The sequence below is a fragment of the Pimephales promelas genome, chromosome 6, assembly GCF_988280905.1.
Source record: "Pimephales promelas chromosome 6, fPimPro1.hap1.1, whole genome shotgun sequence".
Lineage (NCBI taxonomy): Eukaryota > Metazoa > Chordata > Actinopteri > Cypriniformes > Leuciscidae > Pimephales > Pimephales promelas.
This window is the reverse complement of record NC_142774.1, coordinates 42,263,387-42,284,125: the sequence shown is the minus strand read 5'-3', so window position 1 is coordinate 42,284,125 and position 20,739 is coordinate 42,263,387. Positions and strand designations below refer to the sequence as shown.

Below are 20,739 nucleotides of genomic sequence, written 5' to 3'. Positions count from 1 at the left end.
GTCGTCCTTTAGATCAGAGAGTAATAACAACTGACCGTGAACACTGTATGAGTGACATCGTTCTGTGATCTGAAGCTCATGTGTGTGTTTGTGTTTACAGTCGATAACGTGTTCAAAAGCAAGAATATAGAATATTGCAGTGAATAATTCAATGCTTCTCTAATTGATGCTTTGAATCCTTCTTTCCTGAACTGGTCTAGTGAAGAGCTATAGCAATTGCTATAATTAATGCCTTGATTGATTGTGACTGTGTTTTATGAGACCGGTCGTCTCATAGTGTCGGCCCAGATCCGGCCCACATCTGGCCCCTGTTTGTCTGACCTGCATGTTCCGGATCTGGGCCGCCACTATGCTTCTGTCTGTGCATGAATCGCTTTGGAAACCCGAGTTTCTTCATGTAAAAAGCTGTAAATGTCTATAGGTTGCATTGATTATTGAAGTACTTCTGAATAATATAATAGTTGTCATAATTATGATTTCAAATAAATGTTTTACCATAAATACACCTCTGGCGACTGTGTTATCTGTGGATGTTGAAGGAAAAAAGTCACAAGAAAACATCCAAAATACACTTTTAACTCTATCTTTTAGAGCACTTTATCTATTTTGATCTATTTCAATTATATATCAGTATATATATTTAAAGTGAGTTTTGCCAGCTTATAGAGCCTTCAGCTGCTTTACACCAAACTTAACAGATTTATTCATATCTATATTTTGGGGTTTGTTCATCGATACTTTTCCTGATTTTATACAACATTTTATTCCTAAAAAATTGTTAGAACATATTTTTGTAATGCGGGATATTGGAGTTTAGTTGGTTAGCCAGGTGGTTTTATTTTTAAAAGTCAGTTTCTGTAAAGACACAAATCTAAGTCTTAAATAAAAGGCTATCGAACATTTTAACTCTTACACTGTCCCCCAAAAGTTAATTACGGGCTCATGTGTGAAAATACTGCATTAAAATACTCTATAAAATCTCTATTCAAAATGTATTATGTATTTAAGCAGTAAAACACTTCTGAAAATAAATAACAAAAATGGAAAAGAAGACATTCAACGTATCAAACCAATGAATTGTAATTAATAAATTGTATAAAATTACACAACTTTACACGACTGTGTAAAAGTAATATATTCATGAGTATATATTTATAATAATATGTTTATACATACATGACTCGTTTAAAAACACATGGGCGGAGTCTCGCTCAGCACTCCACAGGAAACTCAACGGAAATGTTTTTTTTGGTTTCAGGCATAGATATGTCAGGGACCAATGAGGGCGGCCGTTGATCCGCGCATGCGCACAGGTCGTCCAATGGAAAGTCGGTTAAAATTTCAAATGCGTTCAGTCAGTCAGTCAGTTAGTTTCAGTAGCGTTGCGATTTATCGTTAATGAATGGAGCGAAAATGACAGAAGAATCCGCTGTAAAAGTTTGCGTTAGGGTCAGGCCCCTTATTAAAAGGTAAGAAAATATAAATATTTACAGTATGTACGTGAATTTGATTTCAAAAACAGTAGAGGTAACGTTAACTTATTGCTGGGAGATTCACTGCTGATGAGTGAACAGTCTTAGCTAGCCTAACGTTGACATAATTGTAAGTCGGAAACGTTAGCGAAGGGTGTTTTTGCTGTAATTTATAATATTTCTGAGGTAATTATTCTCTAGAAACGTATTATGAACAATTTATAAATAATATATCTAACGTTAAGTAACATATTTCGCTGGTTTACCAGTGGCCAGTCAAGTGAACGTTAACGTTAATCCATGAAAGCTTGTGTCCGCCACTGAATACAACATTTTAAAAGATAATTGCGACTTTTCATCTTTCAATTGCCAGTTTATATCTTACAATTTTGATTGATTTCAAGACTGTGAGATTATAAAGTCAAATTCTGAAAAAAAGAAAAGGGATAAAATGACAGAATTGTGAGTTTATATCACGTATTCAATTGTGAGAAAAACAGTCCCAATTATAACGTAACCCTTTTTTATTTTGTATCGGTGGACACAAGCTTCCATACTAATCTGACTTAATACAAACTTCAAGGAATAGTTCAGGTCAAAATAATGTCATTTAAAGTTATTCACCCTCGTGTTTTCCCCAAACCTGTATGAATTTATTTCTTCTGCTGAACATAAAAGATATTTTGAAGAATTGAAGTAACTTAACCAATAAGTTGATGTAATGACTTTAATAGTATTTTTTTTTTCTACTGTGGAAGTCAATGGGGTCCATCAACTGTTTCGTTTTACAAAGCGCTGCAGTCTGTCAGTCTCCACACAGCTCGTTTATTCCATGTTTAAAGTTAATCTAAAGTGTTTCGACATCATTGTAATAATCCTGATGCCTTCAGGGAGGAGTCTGAGAGTTCAGAGCCAGTGCAGCTCTTTTGGAGAGCCGATAAACAGGCCATCCATCAGCTGGATGAAGATGGCGCTACGGCCAAGAGCTTCAGCTTCGGTGAGTTGAGCTCCAGTGATCGCAGTGGTGTGTGTGTGTTCGTGTTCTGACCCTCGTGTGTGTTTTTCAGACCGAGTGTTCAGCGCTGCAGAGACCACCGCTCAGCTGTACCAGGACATCGCCAAGCCCCTGGTCGTTTCTGCAGTCGAAGGCTATAACGGTGAGGCCAGAACATCCATCGTGAAGATTTGTCCTGTAGTTCATCAGATTGGCTGATCCCTCTGAGCTCAAATGATCAGTTCACTTCAGAGTTTAAATGTCCTGATAATTTACTCTCCTCATCCAAGATATTTGAGGAAAACATTCCAGGATTGTTATGCATATAGTGACTTCAATGGGGTCCAACGGGTCGAAGGTCTAGATGTGAGGAATAAGAGTGTTATATAGACAAACCATCGGACATTTAGAACAAAATAAACATTTATATACTTGATAACCACTAATGCTGGTCTTGCACGAGCTGTGATTAGGGTTGCCGCGGTGAGGAAAATTTCCCACCGGTTAATCGACGTGTGACAACACCGGTAATCCCGGTGTCACCGTGGAGGGCAGGGCGGGGGGGTTAAATAGCTTTTAAATGCGTGCGCGTTATACTTTCACTTTCGAAATAAGCGTCAATTGCTTGAATGGACAAAAAAAAAAACAACTCGCTGATAATAAAACTTTTATTTATAGACTTTTATTAGCATAACGAACGAATAAAAATAACCCCATGCATAGGCTGAAAAAAGTGAAAATCGGCAAAATGTGGGCCCAAACAAATAAGAACCATAAAACGTTTATTAACGAATAAGAAAATAAAATAGGCCTAAATAAATTACACAAAGTTTAAATGAGATAAAACCAATTAAAAAGAGACGAATATAAAATAAAAACTTCAAAACGGACCTTAGCCTACATAAATGACATACTTTCACTTTCGAAATAAGCGTCAATTGCAATTCAGCGTCAATTGCTGGAATGGACAAAAAAAAAAAAAAATAAAAAAAAAACTCGCTGACAATAAACTTTTATTTAGACAGCACTTTTATTAGAATAATAAACGAATAAAATATAGACAGAACTTTTATTAGCATAACGAACGAATAAAAATAACCCCATGCATAGGCTGAAAAAAGTGAAAATCGGCAAACTGTGGGCCCAAAAAAAATAAAACGTTTATTAACGAATAAGAAAACAAAATAGGCCTAAATAAATTAAACAAAGTTTAAATAAGATAAAACCAAATAAAAAGAGACGAATATAAAATAAAAACTTTAAAAAGGACCTTAGCCTACATAAATGACAGCACTCTAAAAAAAAGTAAAACACTATAAATTGGCATTTATTAACATTAATATATATTGGCCAAAATATTGCCAAACAGGCGCTTTTGCATTGCGTTTTGACACCAAATCTTCCGCCATTATCTTGCTTTTCTGTAATTTGACTCGTTCTCGTCTCCACACGTGCTAAATGGAATCCTGATGCTTGCTGATCTGTGACGTGACGGCACGCGTTGCGCAGTTCATTTTTAATTATAATGCTCTCTTCACAACTAAATAATTGAAAATTATTATTTTTAATTAATTCAAATAAATATTTTAGCAAAAACGAATACTTTAAAAAAAAAAAAGTCAAGATCGCGGTGTCACGGTGGGAAAGTGATGTCACCGGTGACGGGGCTTAAAACCGGTAACACCGTCAACACCGTCTATCGCGGCAAGCCTAGCTGTGATGCGACACACATTACGTAATCAGGGTGAAAGGTCAAGCGTGACGTAGACGGAAGGGCAGACCCAGTGTTTACAAAGTGAGCGTGCAAAGAAATGCCATTTATTAAATAATTAAACAGTAAAACAATGATGTCAGACGATATTGAAGTTGGAGGAGAAAATGAGAATGAGTTTTTCTTCCTACTCTACATTTCTGAACCAGAACACACGTGACCTTTCAACCTGATTACATAATTACGTACAGCTCGAGCTTGTGAATTTATTTATGGTTATAAAGTATATCAATTTTTATTTTGTTTACCCTATTGAAGTCGACTACATGGAGAAATCCTGGAATGAACTAATCCTTTAAGACATGGTGCAGTAATGCATGCTCTATGGACACACTGCACACAGGTCTAGTCTAGTACATTAGAGGTGTGTTCTGCACTTACTCAAAGTATTGATGCATCATCTCCTGTTTATAGGCACAATATTTGCCTACGGACAGACGTCATCCGGGAAGACTTTCTCCATGATGGGAAGCGAGCACAACCCTGGAGTGATTCCTCTCGCCATGGCTGACGTCTTCAAAACTATCAAAAATGTAAGTGCAAAGTACTTGGTGTACTTGAATTTGACTTTGAAATTGAAGTCCTGGAAAACCCATGAAAGGTGCTGGAGTTATTGAAAGACAATATATAGATGTATAATTTTATCGCTGAAACAATATTTTCACTCAAACACTGCAGCCCGTCTGATATAGAGCCGTTTCTCATGGCGATGAGTGTAATATTGCTCATATTAATATCCAAGTCTATGATACAGCTTTTACTCTTCATCAATCAAATATTCATGAGAAAAATAATCAGTTTGAACAAGGAACCTTTGTGGAAACATTAACCTTTGAAAGGATATAATGTCAGTCACTGCATGTGCTGCACTTTAGTAGTACCATTTTGTTTTATTGGTTTATTTTCATTTTTCTATTTACCTTTTTTATAATTTGGAAGAGAGTAAAGATATTGTTTGGTAAGTGAGATCTGAATTGAGTCTGATTGTAGTTTCCCGTGTTTTTTTGAGATCTGAACCGTTGTGATTTTGGGGCGAATCATTGTAGTTTATTTCAGTACATCTGTCTTGTATGTTTGATAATGGTTCATTAGCCAAAGCCTTCTCTGGCAGTGAGCGCTTAATAGCTTTATTTCTTTGCGTCTTTTTCCAGTTTCCGAAGAAAGAGTTTCTCCTGCGCGTGAGTTATATGGAGATCTACAACGAGACGGTCACAGATCTGCTCTGCGATAGCTGGAAAAGAAGGCCTCTGGAGATCCGGGAAGGGAACTATGTGAGTGTTTGCTAGGACTCGTACACGGATGCGAGTGTAGGTTCAGATCTTTAAGGGGTGATTCAACCAAAAATTAAAATTAGCCCTTGATATTTACTCTTTCCCAAGCCAAGCCATCCTTCACTCTTCCCCTTTCTCAAGCCATCCTAGGTGTATATGACATGCTTCTTTCAGGTGAATACAAATTATATATATATATATAAAGGGTTAGGGTCCATAAAAGTGCATCTGTCCATCATAAACGAACTCCACAGTCTCCGGGAGGTTAATAAAAGCCTTCTGAAGCAAAGCCATGCGGTTTTTTTTTTAAGGAAAATCCTTATTTTAAAAAGATTATTGATTAAAAGAGCTAAAAGAGCCTGTAGAGTTTATCCTGGATAGATGCACTTTCACTTTTATGGGGAACAGATGCACTTTATTCATGGATAAATGCTCTTTTATGGACATCTAAAGCTTGGAAGACCCAGGACACTTTTGATATAACTCCGATTGTCTTTGTCTGAAACAAGAACGTGATACACATGGCTTCAGGGTGAGTAAATCTTGGGCTAATTTAAATGTTTGCGTGAACTATCCGTTTAACCCACAGAAAAACGTGTACGTGGCCGATCTGACCGAAGAGATGGTGACGTCTCCCGAACAAGCCCTGTCCTGGATCACCAAAGGAGAAAGTAAAGCTGCTCTCATTGAATCCCTCACCCGCTCGTTCTTTATTCTGCTGTTCTGTGGTGCTTATCTGACCCTCACTTGATTCATACAGAAAACCGGCATTATGGAAAAACTAAAATGAACCAGCGCAGCAGCCGCTCTCACACCATTTTCCGCATGGTAAGAGGCGAACGGAGTGTGTTTGGAATTGGTTTATTTGAATTCTAAGTTAATCTGGTTTGTGTTCTCCGTGTCAGATCCTGGAGAGCCGTGACCGAAGCGATCCTGCGTCTGGGGAAAACGCAGATGGAGCCGTCATTGTGTCGCATCTGGTGAGCTCCAAACTAACGCCACCCTTCTGTGTGATTTCACTGACGTCATTTGGATGAGCAACATTTATAACGTTTACTCAGTCTGCTGTCGTTTCCTGTTTCTCTAGAACCTGGTGGATCTGGCCGGAGCGGAGCGGGCGAGTCAGACGGGAGCTGAGGGTAATCATTGTGTTTACCGTTCGTTCTTTTAGTCTGTCGCTTGTTTCGGAACAGAAAAATGGACTTCATTAAATAATCAAACTACACGATTCACAATCGTAATGATTCGCAGGTGACAATGACGGGGCGCAAGAAACGATCATTTTGTGTCGTATAGTGTGTCATGGGGGATGACAACTGGCGCAGTGCTTCACAATGTCCCGATATAAAGACTAGCTTGTTTAATTTACGCCGGTCCTCCATGACGGGTTCCGTCACATCTGTGACCAATAGGAGCACAGAAGCTCTTCCCTACACCGCTTTCAAACATGGCGAACCGATGGTCATTACAAATCTGGCACATTTGGTTGTGTATACGTCTCTATAGTGAAGGACAATATGATTTACTAGTTAAGGCCAGGTCTCCAAATGGCCAAACTTTGAGCCATTTACGAAAAGCTTAAAATAAAACCATTTATTTAATGGATTTGTGTGTTAAAAGCTCTTTTTTGTTTCAGGCGCCCGGTTAAAAGAAGGATGCAACATTAATCGCAGTCTGTTCATACTGGGTCAAGTCATCAAGAAGTTATCCGACGAGAGTCAGAAGTGAGTAATTTCTGGACTTCAACCTGTTTTTGTCAGTAAACCCTTGCAAACCTTAACGTCTCGTCTCCATTCCATCCAAAAGGGGCTTCGTGAATTATAGAGATAGTAAATTGACCCGAATCCTTCAGAACTCTCTTGGCGGAAATGCAAAGACTGTGATAATCTGCACCATCACGCCGGCCACTGTGGACGAGACCGTCAGCACGCTACAGGTACGAGGACGCTACGCTGCTCGGCTCTGGTGTGGGAGATGTGTTTAACTCATCTGTGTTTTACTGTGCTTTAAAGTTTGCGAGCGCTGCGAAGCGCATGAAGAACGACCCTCATGTCACGGAGGTCTCCGATGAAGGCGCGCTCCTGAAGAGATACCGCAACGAGATAGTTGATCTCAGACGCCGTCTGCAAGAGGTAAGTCACGTCTCCTCCATCTATACAGTGACACACACAGTGTTTGAGCTCGAGAACACACACTTTGAAACAGGATCCATGAGCAAGTTTTGGAGGGGAAAAGAAGAGAAAAGCCTTGAATCTGTGAGAACGGTGATGATGTATTATGTGAGTGTGTAGATCTCGGGTTTGATAATTGTCCGGTAATAACACAATCTCTTTCCCATCTCCCCTCACAGGTGTCCTCTGTCACTCAGACGACTGAAACCGAGCGCGAGACGCTGTGTCAGCTCCTGCAGGAGAAGGACCAGCTGCAGAGGGATCAGCAGGACCGGATCAAAAACCTGACCAAATTACTCGTCACTGCCTCAAACTGCACTCTGATCCCGAAGGTGAACGATTTCTCCAGTCGTAACTAGGGTTGGCTATCGTTTGAATTATCGATTCCTAATTTCGATTCCAATAAAAAAAAAAACCTTGAATATCTTTTACATTTACTCTTATTGCAAAACCTTTAATTGTACCTTAATATCATGAACAAAAATCAACAGGCTAAAGAACACTTAAGCTAGGAATGTTTGCATGTTTTATAAAACCATAGAAATATAGAGTTCACAGAGGAATCTAAATTAAAATTTTATAACAAGTATCTGATTCCTGACCTGTTTTTTTTCATTCCCAACCCTAATCGTAACTCCTCAGTGGATCTGATACTGTATTTAAACGCACAGGTGCCCAAGCGGAGAGTGACGTGGGGGGGGAAACTGCTGAGATCTGCACATCTGCTCCAGGAGGACCTCGGCTCGACCGACATGAGTTTCGCTGAGCCGTACGTCAAGAAGAGGAGAGCCGACTGCTCTCTGCCTGAAGAGGGAGACGGTATGAGGTCGCTCACAACACTTGAGAAGCTTGCTTGCTTTTGAAAGTAATTCTGCAGTCGCAGCGAAGCACAAAAGTCATCATAAATATTTGTTGATACTTTCAGTTTGTTGCTTATATAAAACTTCAGCTTTTCAGTCATTTTTGACAGTTTTCCTCAAACAAAATGACTTAAAGTTAGGATGTCCTTCACCTTCTTAAATCCCTCGTCTTAAAAGATCCCACGAAGATTCGAAAAAAAAAAAAAATTAAAATATTTGATTTTTTTTTTTTTTTGCCTTATCAAATTAAATGTTATAATTAAGCATATGAAGGCAACGCAATCCAGCCGGTCTATCTTAAGACAGGCTCAGGCGCATTAAAAAAAGCGGCGCTGAATTCCAGTCAAGCCAAAAGATTAAACATTCTGTGAAGATCTGTGTGTCCGTCAGCAGATAAAGGTTCATGAGGCGTTCGGTGTTGTGTGCAGATATGGATGAGTTCGACAGCCGCTTCGACTTCACCGCTATGGATGAACCCAACCTGGACATGGACATGAGCAGCATCACGGTCCGCAGCTCCTCAGAGGGGTGAGAACCATCATCAATATCAGCACTGCCTTCACACTCTGATGGGGCGGTTAAATCTGTTTAAATTGTAGAAAAATAAAAGTTTTAATGTAAATGTTTCCTGGAAAAAAAAAACATGCACTAGCAAAAGTGTTTGCATGCTTTTCTGCATTTCATAATGTCAGGGGTAATTTCCTCGACTCTCCCCGCGCGAACGAGCTGATGGCGAAGGTGGCGTCTCTGGCGTACCAGCTGGACACCGAGACTCAGAGCAAGCGCAGAGCCGAGGAGATGAGCGCTGAGCTCCAGCTGAAGCTCTCTGAGCTGCAGGACCAGCTGGAGGCTCGAGCCACGCCGTCGGGACAGGACACGGCCCTCTGTGAGCTGGAGGAGCTGCGGCGCCACCTGGAGGAGCAGGTTCAGGAGCGAGCGAGAGCGGAGGAGAAGAGCGCCGCCCTGGAGCTGAAGCTGGCCGAGCTGGCGAAGACTTCAGAAGCCCTCCTGCGCTCGCAGAACACCTGTGAACGGGTACGACCCGCTCTAGTCCCCACAATGCACTTCTGTTTTATGCATATAGACCATTTTGCAAGGTCCAGAAGCACTTCCTGTTTGGTTTTTAACACTACATAAAAGCTGGGATAAAATACAACCAACAGAACATATAAAACTGAATCAAAAAGTTAAACATCTTTAAGATGTTTTCTTTACATGTGAAATAAAGAAAACTGTTACAAACTGAAACAGGAAGTGCTTCTGGACCAGTGTTGTTTACATCTTGCAAAATGTGACGGTGAGGATATTTTCAATTTGATGGCAAAAGTAAAATGAGTTCATTAGCCTGTTGTTCTTGAACACATTGCTTTACTTTGACACCAAATATTGTCATGAAGTCCGACTCCTGTTGCTGATCTGTGACTCTCGATTTATTAAACCGATACATTCAGTTTTTAATTGTAGTGTCTGTTCTCTAACTGAACTAAATGTTTTTATTAAAACAAAATCGACATTGGGGGCGGTGCCGTGATGTAACTGGTGTTGCTTCTGAACACCGACTATCGTAGCAAGTCTAATGCGTGTAGTGATGTGTTCTCTTTATTATTGATTATTGTGTGTGTGTTCAGCTGCAGAGAGATCTGGAAGAGGCCATTCAGCTCTGCGAGACTGTTGGGTTTGAGAAAGTGAGTAAACACGCACATTTTTTTGGGATTGTTGAATGTTCTTTTCCTTTGGAAATGCTTCATATGTAGTGTTGGGTATCGTTTGTATTAAAAAACATTGTTTTAATGCCATTGTTGAACCCTGCTAATAAATCAAACATCACCTTTTTATTTATTTTGTAAAGGATGCTGTTATAGCCGAGCGAGACCTGGCCAAACACACGCTGGATCAGCTGACCTCCGACCTGGAGAGTGTGAAGGCAGAGAAGGACTCGCTTCAGAAAGACAAGGACGCCCTGCAGAAGGACATCGAGGAGAGGAGAGATGCGGACGAGTTCGAGAAACTGGAGGAGGAGGCCAAGAGGGAGTACGAGGTGATCAGAGCGCCTCAGCTAAGCTTCATCCTCGCGTACAGCGGATCTGGTTTACATGTTCTGTCTTCACACAGGGGGAATTAGAGTCGGAGAACTCCAGGCTGAAGCAGGACCTAAAGCGATCTGAAGAAATGATCCAACAGCTGAAGGTCTGCTCTCATTCTTTCTTTCATTCGCTTTCGAATGTGTGTATCATGTCCATATGAACTCCGTGCTGTTCTCCACAGGCTGATCTGGCGACGATGTCATCCGAGCTCCAGAAGAACACCGCTCTGACCGCTGAGCTTCAGAGATTTGTACGTATGTTGATATACTATCACTAAATATAGGCCAAATTGTGCAGCCCTACAAACAAGATTTTCTTCTTAAACTAGTCAATTTTGACCAGAAAAGTCACAATTCGATTTGTCAACAGAAATCAAAATGATGCTTTCTAGGAAACGGTAACTCTGTCTCATTCATGCTATATTGCAATCTGCAGAGCGACAAGGATCTTGTGCATGAAGTGACGTGTCTGAGGCGCTCTCTGGATGATGCGGAGACTCTCAGTTTGGATACGAAGAAGGAATGGGCCTTCCTGCGCAGCGAGAACATCCGCCTCAAAGAGAGAGACGTGAGTACAGCTGCGTGTGTGTGTGGACATAAATCCATCTATGTATTGTGGAGAGTGACTGTATATATTGTGTATAGTTCACCCAAAATAAAAACATTTCTGTTAGGAAAAAACGTAAGTTTTCAGCGTTTTAATGTCAGTACATTAACCTACTATATATGACGTATATTAATGCATTGTGAATATTTGTTGGCCTGATAATGCCAAATGTTTGTTACCAGTGAAAGTGTCCTACATTATTTTAAATACTTCTAGTCTGAGACAGAGTGCAAGCAGATTTGTCTATAATAATGTTTTCAGCATCATGAATATTCTTATTATGGTGTCTGAGTCCTGCTTTGGGTTTCCAGCACTGTGTCCAAATGGTGGTGTGTTTAATGTGAGTCATGTGACTTTGCTCAGGTGACCCTGACCACAGACTATGAGAAGATGGAAACTGTGGTGAAGACGCTTCAGGAAAAGCTAGAGCTGGAGAAATCTCGCTTCAGGAATATGCAAACCGATCTCCAAAGAGAGCTGATGGGAGCCTTCGACGAGAACACCAAACTGACGGCTCTGCTGGACGGGAAAGTGCCGAAAAGTGGGTGTAGAACCGCCAAAGAACATGCAGGAGGTTCTCAGTACATGTAGTCAGTTTTGAAACATGGTCTTCATTCTCATCATCTTGTCAATGATTCACAACGATCAGTTGAACCAACATCACAGGGATGGTTCAGTCCAAACCCATATGACTTCATTTATCTTCGAAACAAATGTAGATGTTGTTTGTTTTTTTTAATAATATCATATTTTTGTCCATCCATTGAAATTTGACAAGCTTCAAAAGGCACAAAGATATTGTCAAAAATAATCCTTGATAATTAAGAGGTTTAGTCTCGCAGTATCTCTTTATTTTGATGAATACGTTTAACTTGTTTTTTTAAATTTTTATTCATATTGACTATGATCAACATGCTTGTCAAATATGGTAAACAGCAGCTAAACTGTTGCACTTCATGTATATCATATTCTCATGGGTTACTTGAATGAAGCTTGAATCTGAATTTCAATATATGGACAAAAATGTGTTTTCCGAAGATTAACGAAAGTCATGTTTAAAATGACATGAGGGAGATTAAATGATGACAGGATTCATTTTTTTTACGACCTATTCCTCTAAGATTTAGCACACTGGTACATGCAGCGTTTCAATCATTGTGATGTTAGTCTGTCATTTAAGGAAGTAATTTGTTACTTGTGATGTTCCCGCTCTTCACAGATCTGACTGATAATCTGCTGTTGGAGAAAACACTGTGTGACGTGCGTAAGGAGCTTGACCAGAGTCTCGAGAGGGAGCGACATCTGCAGAGCAAGGCGGAGGAGGTCGAGACGCTCTCTGTGAAAGTGGAGGAATTACAGACACAGGTCAGAACCGACTCATGGCGTCTTAGCTAGCTTCTGCACCGACACCGGTGTCTAAATCTCCTCCATTACGGTTCATTCTCAGGTGTGTGTTCTGTCCGAAGAGCTGAGTTCTGCTCGAGAGGAGCGAGACGCTCTGGTATCTGCTCAGGCCGCTGTGAAAGCAGGAGTCGGTGAGACGTGTGTGTCTGCGGATCGGCCGCTGGAGACGGAGAGCGGTCTGGTGGAGGAAGCAGAACTGACCCGACAGATCACACACACTTCAGAACACCTGCAGAACATCCAGACGGACCTGGAGGAGGCCACGCAGGAGAAGCACACACTGCTGGCGGCACTGGAGGAGGCCACGCAGAAGGTACACACACGGGCAGACACTTGTAGTGGATGATTTTTGTTGTTTCATGGGTTAGTTGTTGCAGATCTAGTGTTAACACTGTTTCCCCGTCAGTCGCTGCAGCTGAGCTCAGAGCTGGAGTGTGTGTGCGGCGAGAGAGACGCGCTTCTGTCTGAGATGCGGAGAGTTCAGAGTGAGCCGGATGAGATGGAGGACCTGCGACGCGCCGTCATCTCCCAAACTGAAGAGCGAGAGCAGATGCAGGAGATCCTACAGGCCCTGAGAGGCGAGCGGGACCAGCTCAAGAGCGACCTGGAGGAAAATGTGGAGATGGTGAGCGCTTGCGACTGCCGGCAGGTCACATGATCTCGCTCGGCTACAGAGCCTTTAACCCTCATGCATCCATTTAAAAGTCGGTAAAAATGTCTGTCTGGAAAAAACGGTCATAAAAATTAAGTTTGGGAGCACAGATTTAAATTTGGTCTCATTTTAAAGACCCATGGCAGATCAGTGTTGAGGGAAAAAGAAGTTTAAAAAGTGTCAATAACATGTTTCATAAAATTTATATCTATAATGTTTTTGAGTTCTAAAACTTCTAGAAAATCAAAGCCATAAATCTAAATATTTACAGATTTGAGGTTAATGTCTATTTAATATCTCTCAAATATTACAAGCACACACACAATGTTCATTACATGCTTGCAAACCACACTGACATCATACCAACACAAGTATCGCTGCATAATCTATCCAATCGGCTCTATTATACGCACAGCAGAAAACAGGAATAAAGCGAGTGTTTGCTTTATAGGCCAAACCTGAAAATGGCACCATCTGGTATACAGTAGTAGAAATGTACATTTTGAAGCCTTGCCAACAGATGGAAGCCTATTTACAAATATTGCATCATTTTCTAGTTGAATGGCCCTGGGATTAAACATTGCCGTTTCATTGGGGACATTTGTTCAGGAACTATTTTTGTAAATTGGGTTGAAATGGTAAAATTCCATTAAGACACACACACCTGTGCCAAAATGTGTCCAGTTGGCATTAATACAGGCAAAATGATCCAACTGAGAGACAGTGTCCGTAACCCTGATCTGTAACCCTCACTGCAGATAATCGAGACTCAAGCAGAGCTGAGAGACGCTCAGGAGACGGTGAAGGACCTGCGGGGGGAGATACTCAATCTGAGGTCGCAGAGAGGTCAGGTCCAAACGAGCCTAGAGCATCAGGTACTCGTCAATTACAGCTCCTGCGATTTCAGACATTTTTTATTTTTGGCTTCCACTGATTATGATTATGAAAAGAAGATAATAGCGATATAAACTTTATTGCACTGCATTCTGTTTCCCAATGATTATTTCCTTCCCCTCCTTCACAGTAATGTGATTTCATTATCCCCTAAAAGTCTAGACTTGAACATCCAAATCGGTACAATATGAGTGTCGTAAAAATGCGTTCTAATGCAGGACGTGCTTGCTAATTACAGTTATTAATGCATTATGTGTGTGTGTGCAGATGAAGCAGCCGACAGAAGAAGAGCGACCGCTGTGTGAGGGATCTGACCATCATGAGCAGTCGGAGGCGCTGGAGCAGATGAAGGCTGATCTCAGGTCTGTGACGGAGGAGAGAGAGCAGCTTCGGGAGAGCCTGCAGCAGATGCACACACTTCTGGAAGAGAAGACTGCGATGGTGAGCGTCACTACAAGAGGAGTTCCCGTTTCACACAAGAAACAGCTCTTGCTTACAGTTTCAGATTCAGCTTCATGATCATCATGCAGAGCCAATAAAAACACAGTCAGCATCTGACCAGACGTGCCAACCGTAAATATATCCGTGTTTTGTTTTAGATTTTGCAGGTTCAGTCCGAGTTACAGCAGCAGCGTTTGAATCAAGAACAGGATTCGGGCGAGGAGAACAGCGCTCCGCTACAGGTCTGTGACTGACCTCTGACATGATCTGAGTTTCACCTTTAGACATCTCCTGCATTGACGGTATTATATGAGAACTGAACTGATCTGGACGATGACATCACGGTTTACTCCAGAGCGACTGTATATATATGTATATATAACTAAATAACTTATTTACAACAAAATGAAGCATCACTGAACTTAATCTGGACTGTGACGGCATTTTCTAGACACAAACTTGCATTATTCTCTTGTTATCTCTGTAAAGCTGCTTTGCTTTACACACACACACACTCACAGTAAAGCGCTGTATAAATGAAGCCGACTTCAGAGTTTGTGCGGGTTAATCTGATGTTGTGATGTTCTACAGATCCAGACGCTAAAGAAAGAGCTTGAGACTTTATTGGAGGAGAGGAACCAGCTGACGTTGAAACTTCAGGAGACGTCTGAGCAGGTGGAGATCTGGAACTATATGTATTTGTGAAATGAATATAGACGTCTCCAGCTGCCCTTGACGTGTGAGAATAAGTGTGCGGTTCATTCTCAGGTGTGTGTTCTGTCCGAAGAGCTGAGTTCTGCTCGAGAGGAGCGAGACGCTCTGGTATCTGCTCAGGCCGCTGTGAAAGCAGGAGCCGGTGAGACGTGTGTGTCTGCGGATCGGCCGCTGGAGACGGAGAGCAGTCTGGTGGAGGAAGCAGAACTGACCCGACAGATCACACACACTTCAGAACGCCTGCAGAACATCCAGACGGACCTGGAGGAGGCCATACAGGAGAAGCACACACTGCTGGCGGCACTGGAGGAGGCCACGCAGAAGGTACACACACGGGCAGACACTCGTAGTGGATGATTTTTGTTGTTTCATGGGTTAGTTGTTGCAGATCTAGTGTTGACACTGTTTCCCCGTCAGTCGCTGCAGCTGAGCTCAGAGCTGGAGTGTGTGTGCGGCGAGAGAGACGCGCTTCTGTCTGAGATGCGGAGAGTTCAGAGTGAGCCGGATGAGATGGAGAACCTGCGACGCGCCGTCATCTCCCAAACTGAAGAGCGAGAGCAGATGCAGGAGATCCTACAGGCCCTGAGAGGCGAGCGGGACCAGCTCAAGAGCGACCTGGAGGACAGTAACGGGATGGTAAATACTGAAGTCTGCTCGTTATATTAATATACAGAATCAGCATTTGAGGTGGATCAAAGTAGTCCTGAGACGAGAACGGTTCAAAATTCATGTATAACTTTGAAAGGTTTTGATCAACTTCAAATGTTGACTACTGTACATGATAAAGAGGTTATGTTTTTATAAAGTCCTGATGTGTTTCAGGCTCTACTAGAACCTGCTTTCTACTCCTGCTTGAATGTTGATTATTCTCCATTGTTGCAGCTCCTCTCTTCCCAGTCTGTCAGTAACGCTCTGTTTACTTCCTGTCTTTATGAAGCGCCTCCTTCTGAAAAGCACACTGTGCTCTGATTGGTTGGCTGGATCACTGTGTTGTGATTGGTTGAGTGCTTTGTGTGTTTGGGAAATGTCCCGCCCCTTTTCATATCCGCTAGGCTTGCCGCGATAGACGGTGTTGACGGTGTTACCGGTTTTAAGCCCCATCACCGGTGACATCACTTTCCCACCGTGACACCGCGATGTCTTGACTTTTTTTTTTTAAGTATTCGTTTTTGCTAAAATATTTATTTGAATTAATTAAAAATAATAATTTTCAATTATTTAGTTCTGAAGAGAGCATTATAATTAAAAATGAACTGCGCAACGCGTGCCGTCACGTCACAGATCAGCAAGCATCAGGATTCTTTAGCACGTGTGGAGACGAGAACGAGTCAAATTACAGAAAAGCAAGATAATGGCGGAAGATTTGGTGTCAAAACGCAATGCAAAAGCGCCTGTTTGGCAATATTTTGGCCAATATATATTAATGTTAATAAATGCCAATTTATAGTGTTTTACTTTTTTTTAGAGTGCTGTCATTTATGTAGGTCCTTTTTAAAGTTTTTATTTTATATTCGTCTCTTTTTATTTGGTTTTATCTTATTGAAACTTTGTTTAATTTATTTAGGCCTATTTTGTTTTCTTATTCGTTAATAAACGTTTTATTTTTTTGGGGGGCCCACAGTTTGCCGATTTTCACTTTATTTTTATTCGTTCGTTATGCTAATAAAAGTTCTGTCTATTTTATTCGTTTACTATTCTAATAAAAGTGCTGTCTAAATAAAAGTTTATTGTCAGCGAGTTGTTTTTTTTTTTTTTTTTTTTTTTTTGTCCATTCCAGCAATTGACGCTGAATTGCAATTGACGCTTATTTCGAAAGTGAAAGTATGTCATTTATGTAGGCTAAGGTCCGTTTTGAAGTTTTTATTTTATATTCGTCTCTTTTTAATTGGTTTTATCTCATTTAAACTTTGTGTAATTTATTTAGGCCTATTTTATTTTCTTATTCGTTAATAAACGTTATGGTTCTTATTTGTTTGGGCCCACATTTTGCCGATTTTCACTTTTTTCAGCCTATGCATGGGGTTATTTTTATTCGTTCGTTATGCTAATAAAAGTCTATAAATAAAAGTTTTATTATCAGCGAGTTGTTTTTTTTGTCCATTCAAGCAATTGACGCTTATTTCGAAAGTGAAAGTATAACGCGCACGCATTTAAAAGCTATTTAACCCCCCCCCCCCCCCCGCCCTGCCCTCCACGGTGACACCGGGATTACCGGTGTTGTCACACGTCGATTAACCGGTGGGAAATTTTCCTCACCGCGGCAACCCTAATATCCGCCAGTTTAACACACTACTAACTCACTCAACCAGGCCACGCCCCTTTATTCTGCGCATTAATTATTATAATGAGGAATATTGTGACGTGTTAAACTCGAGACTACAGTGGAGGCGTGTCAGGAGTTCAGGAACACTGACACTCATACAGAGGAGAACTGGAGCTTTTTCATGATCACAAAAAGCATAAATGTAAAGCTTAATAGGTCATCTTTAAAATGAGGTGTGTGTGTGTGTGTGTGTGTGTGTCAGCTTATGCAGGTTCAGCAGGAGCGCATCGGCCCAAAGATGGACACTCATCATGATGAGCTCCTCCAGCAGGTAATCTGAGACACACTCCTAATGTGAACGCATTGGATGCTGGTTCTCGTGATGTTTACTGACCGTCTGTCACAGCTGCAGCGGCTCAAGGAGGATCTGGAGACCACGAGCGCGGAGAAGAGCCAGCTGAAGTCGGATCTGCAGGACAATGTGGAAATGGTGAGATGAACACAGCTGAGCCGCTGTTTTTGATGGGTTGAAAACGGAAATATTATTATAATGTAAATCATCTGTTTTCTATTTATATATATAGTAAAGTGTAATTTATTCCTGTGATCAAAGCTGAATTTATCATCATTACTCCAGTCTTCAGTGTCACATGACCCTTCAGAAATCACTCTAATATGAGGATCTGATGCTCAAGAAACAGTTATGATTATTATCAGTTTTGAACACGGTTGATATTTTTGTGGAAACCATCTTGCATTTAATTTTCGGGATTCTTTTTATAAAGTTTATTTATTTGAAATAGAATCGTTTGTATCATTATAAATGTCACTTTGGACCTATTGAATGCCTCCTTACTGACTAAAAGCTATAATTATAACTCCGGTGATGATCATCATAACACCGGTGATGCGTGTATTAAATTTATTCTGGTATTTGGTACGAACGGCTAGACCACCAGCACTAATTATACATTTACCTTTTTTCAAATGCAGATGATTGAAAACCAAGAGGAGCTGAGAGGAGCTCTTGAGAAGGTGAAAGATCTTCAGAACGCTTTACTAGAGCTGGAGTCTCAGCGGACGCTCCTGGAGGCCAACCTCTCTGAACACACATGTGAGATGGAGAAGATGAAGGCCAGCATCACCTCGCTGACGGAGGAGAGAGAGCAGCTCCAGCTAACCCTGAGGAGAGAACAGCAGGACCGAGACCAGACGGTACACACACACACCTTTCCATCCTTAACTTCATACATAACCCTTTTAATTCTGCTCTAAATATCTTAAGTGTTCCCGACCTCTTTTGGGCAAATGTGGCCTCGCATTCCAGTCATTCCTAATGGGGTCAAATTGATCCGCGAGGGAAGGATTTGTTAATTTACACACAACTCCTCGAATCCATTCATTTTTTTGTGTTTGCGTCAATAGCCAAAAGCCTTCATGTAAACCTCTAAATCAATCCAGCTGAGCTCGGTCACAGTGGAAAGGAAGGTGTCGACCTAAAATAATCCAAACTATATTTATTTAGTGGTTATCCAAAGCAAAAACACACAACACACTTGAGTTATATTGTGAATCTTCACTCATTTTCATCACTACAGTGCAAAAACACAAAACTAAACTGTTAAAAATATTTTTGCTGCAGTGAATAATGCAATTAAAAATCGACCCTTGTGACTGGTTTTGTGGTCCAGGGTCACATGAGGTTTCCGGCCAACAGCGAACTCTGATTTTAATGTGTTCCTTTGGTTCAGATGGCCCAGCTGAGGGCAGAGCTCCAGTCTGTGTGTGCCGAGAGAGACCGAGTGTCCTCTGAGAGGATCGGAGACGTGGATCACATGGACCGGGTGACCTCTGTGACTGAGGAGCGGGATCGGCTCGCGGAGTCTCTTCAGCGGCTCACACACGAGAGCGAGGCGCTCAAGAGAGATCGGCAGATGCAGGACGAGACGGTGAGACCCTCATCCAGGGCTACATTTGAGTTTCTTAAATATTAACACAATTCAAATTAATTGATTTCTAAAGGCAATGCTTGATATGGCCACAAGAGGGTGCAATATAAACCAGATCCAGCACTGAAATTACATTCTCTTTTTAAAGTGCATTAACTTTTTAACCAATTGTTCTTAAAATATAATTTCCTTAATGTGCATGCAGGGAAAATGAGGTTAATATTAGTGCATAAAACTGTAAGTGTGACCGTGACCTGAGAAAACACACTTCAACACACAGCGTAATGAACTACATGAACACACACCGGCAAACTGGCCTTCAGAAACACTCCAGTTCCACTCAGTACATCTACACACTGATCACACACACACCAGACGCTCTGGATCTGAGACGGTGTTTCCTGCTGATGATCTCACACACACAAGCCTTTTCCGGCCACTTTTCACCTTAAAGGGTTAGTTCACCCAAAAATGAAAATTCTGTCAGTATTTACTCACCCTCATGTTGTTCAACCCCGTAAGACCTTCGTTCATCTTCGGAACACAAATTAAGATATTTAAGATATTAAGATCGCTCCTGCATACAGTCCATAGGCTTCTTGAGGGAATGACTCTTGCTGTCCTCGAAAAGTCATTAAAGACATCGTTAAAATAGTCCAAGTGACTACAGGGGCTCAATCTTAAGTTTATCAAACGACGAGAACACTTTTGTGCGCAAAAAAACAACAAAAATAACGACTTTATTTCAACTATTCGTTTATTTCTCCCTCTGCGCGAGTCAGGTTACTAGTTTAATAGCGTAAGCTTCTGTTATTGTACGTCACACGCATCACACACACATGACCAGCGTCGGCCAATAGTGAGCCTACGTGTGACGTAGCTCTACGCAATCACACTACGTTAACTGACTTACAGGCTCATGGAGAAGGAAGTGAATAGTTGAAATAAAGTCGTTATTTTTGTTGTTTTTTTGCGCACAAAAGTGTTCTTGTCGTTTGATAAACTTAAGATTGAGCCCCTGTAGTCACTTGGACTATTTTAACGATGTCTTTAATGACTTTTCGAGGACAGCAAGAGCCAGTCCCTCAAGAAGCCTATGGACTAGTATGCAGGAGCGATCTTAATATCTTAAATATCTTAATTTGTGTTCCGAAGATGAACGAAGGTCTTACGGGGTTGGAACAACATGAGGG

General features: G+C 41.3%; 1 protein-coding gene across 2 annotated transcripts in view; it reads left to right on the top strand.

Moving 5' to 3' along the window:
- Positions 1–1,320: 1,320 nt before the first annotated feature.
- cenpe (centromere protein E) overlaps positions 1,321–20,739 on the top strand; it is a 31,353-nt gene continuing 11,934 nt past the window's right edge. For both annotated transcript variants that reach the window (XM_089132595.1, XM_089132594.1), the window contains exons 1-35: positions 1,321–1,469; positions 2,363–2,469; positions 2,540–2,629; positions 4,652–4,770; positions 5,389–5,508; positions 6,098–6,179; positions 6,269–6,336; positions 6,414–6,488; positions 6,596–6,647; positions 7,145–7,232; positions 7,315–7,444; positions 7,521–7,640; positions 7,859–8,011; positions 8,351–8,498; positions 8,968–9,067; positions 9,232–9,574; positions 10,168–10,224; positions 10,389–10,577; positions 10,652–10,726; positions 10,805–10,873; positions 11,059–11,190; positions 11,593–11,770; positions 12,449–12,594; positions 12,677–12,946; positions 13,040–13,258; positions 14,044–14,160; positions 14,447–14,620; positions 14,779–14,862; positions 15,212–15,295; positions 15,389–15,658; positions 15,752–15,970; positions 17,860–17,928; positions 18,004–18,087; positions 18,591–18,812; positions 19,349–19,546. In XM_089132595.1, coding sequence (XP_088988721.1) covers positions 1,399–1,469; positions 2,363–2,469; positions 2,540–2,629; positions 4,652–4,770; positions 5,389–5,508; positions 6,098–6,179; positions 6,269–6,336; positions 6,414–6,488; positions 6,596–6,647; positions 7,145–7,232; positions 7,315–7,444; positions 7,521–7,640; positions 7,859–8,011; positions 8,351–8,498; positions 8,968–9,067; positions 9,232–9,574; positions 10,168–10,224; positions 10,389–10,577; positions 10,652–10,726; positions 10,805–10,873; positions 11,059–11,190; positions 11,593–11,770; positions 12,449–12,594; positions 12,677–12,946; positions 13,040–13,258; positions 14,044–14,160; positions 14,447–14,620; positions 14,779–14,862; positions 15,212–15,295; positions 15,389–15,658; positions 15,752–15,970; positions 17,860–17,928; positions 18,004–18,087; positions 18,591–18,812; positions 19,349–19,546 — 4,722 coding nt within the window. In that variant the 5' untranslated portion in view covers positions 1,321–1,398. The remainder of the gene's footprint in view (positions 1,470–2,362; positions 2,470–2,539; positions 2,630–4,651; positions 4,771–5,388; positions 5,509–6,097; positions 6,180–6,268; positions 6,337–6,413; positions 6,489–6,595; positions 6,648–7,144; positions 7,233–7,314; positions 7,445–7,520; positions 7,641–7,858; positions 8,012–8,350; positions 8,499–8,967; positions 9,068–9,231; positions 9,575–10,167; positions 10,225–10,388; positions 10,578–10,651; positions 10,727–10,804; positions 10,874–11,058; positions 11,191–11,592; positions 11,771–12,448; positions 12,595–12,676; positions 12,947–13,039; positions 13,259–14,043; positions 14,161–14,446; positions 14,621–14,778; positions 14,863–15,211; positions 15,296–15,388; positions 15,659–15,751; positions 15,971–17,859; positions 17,929–18,003; positions 18,088–18,590; positions 18,813–19,348; positions 19,547–20,739) is intronic.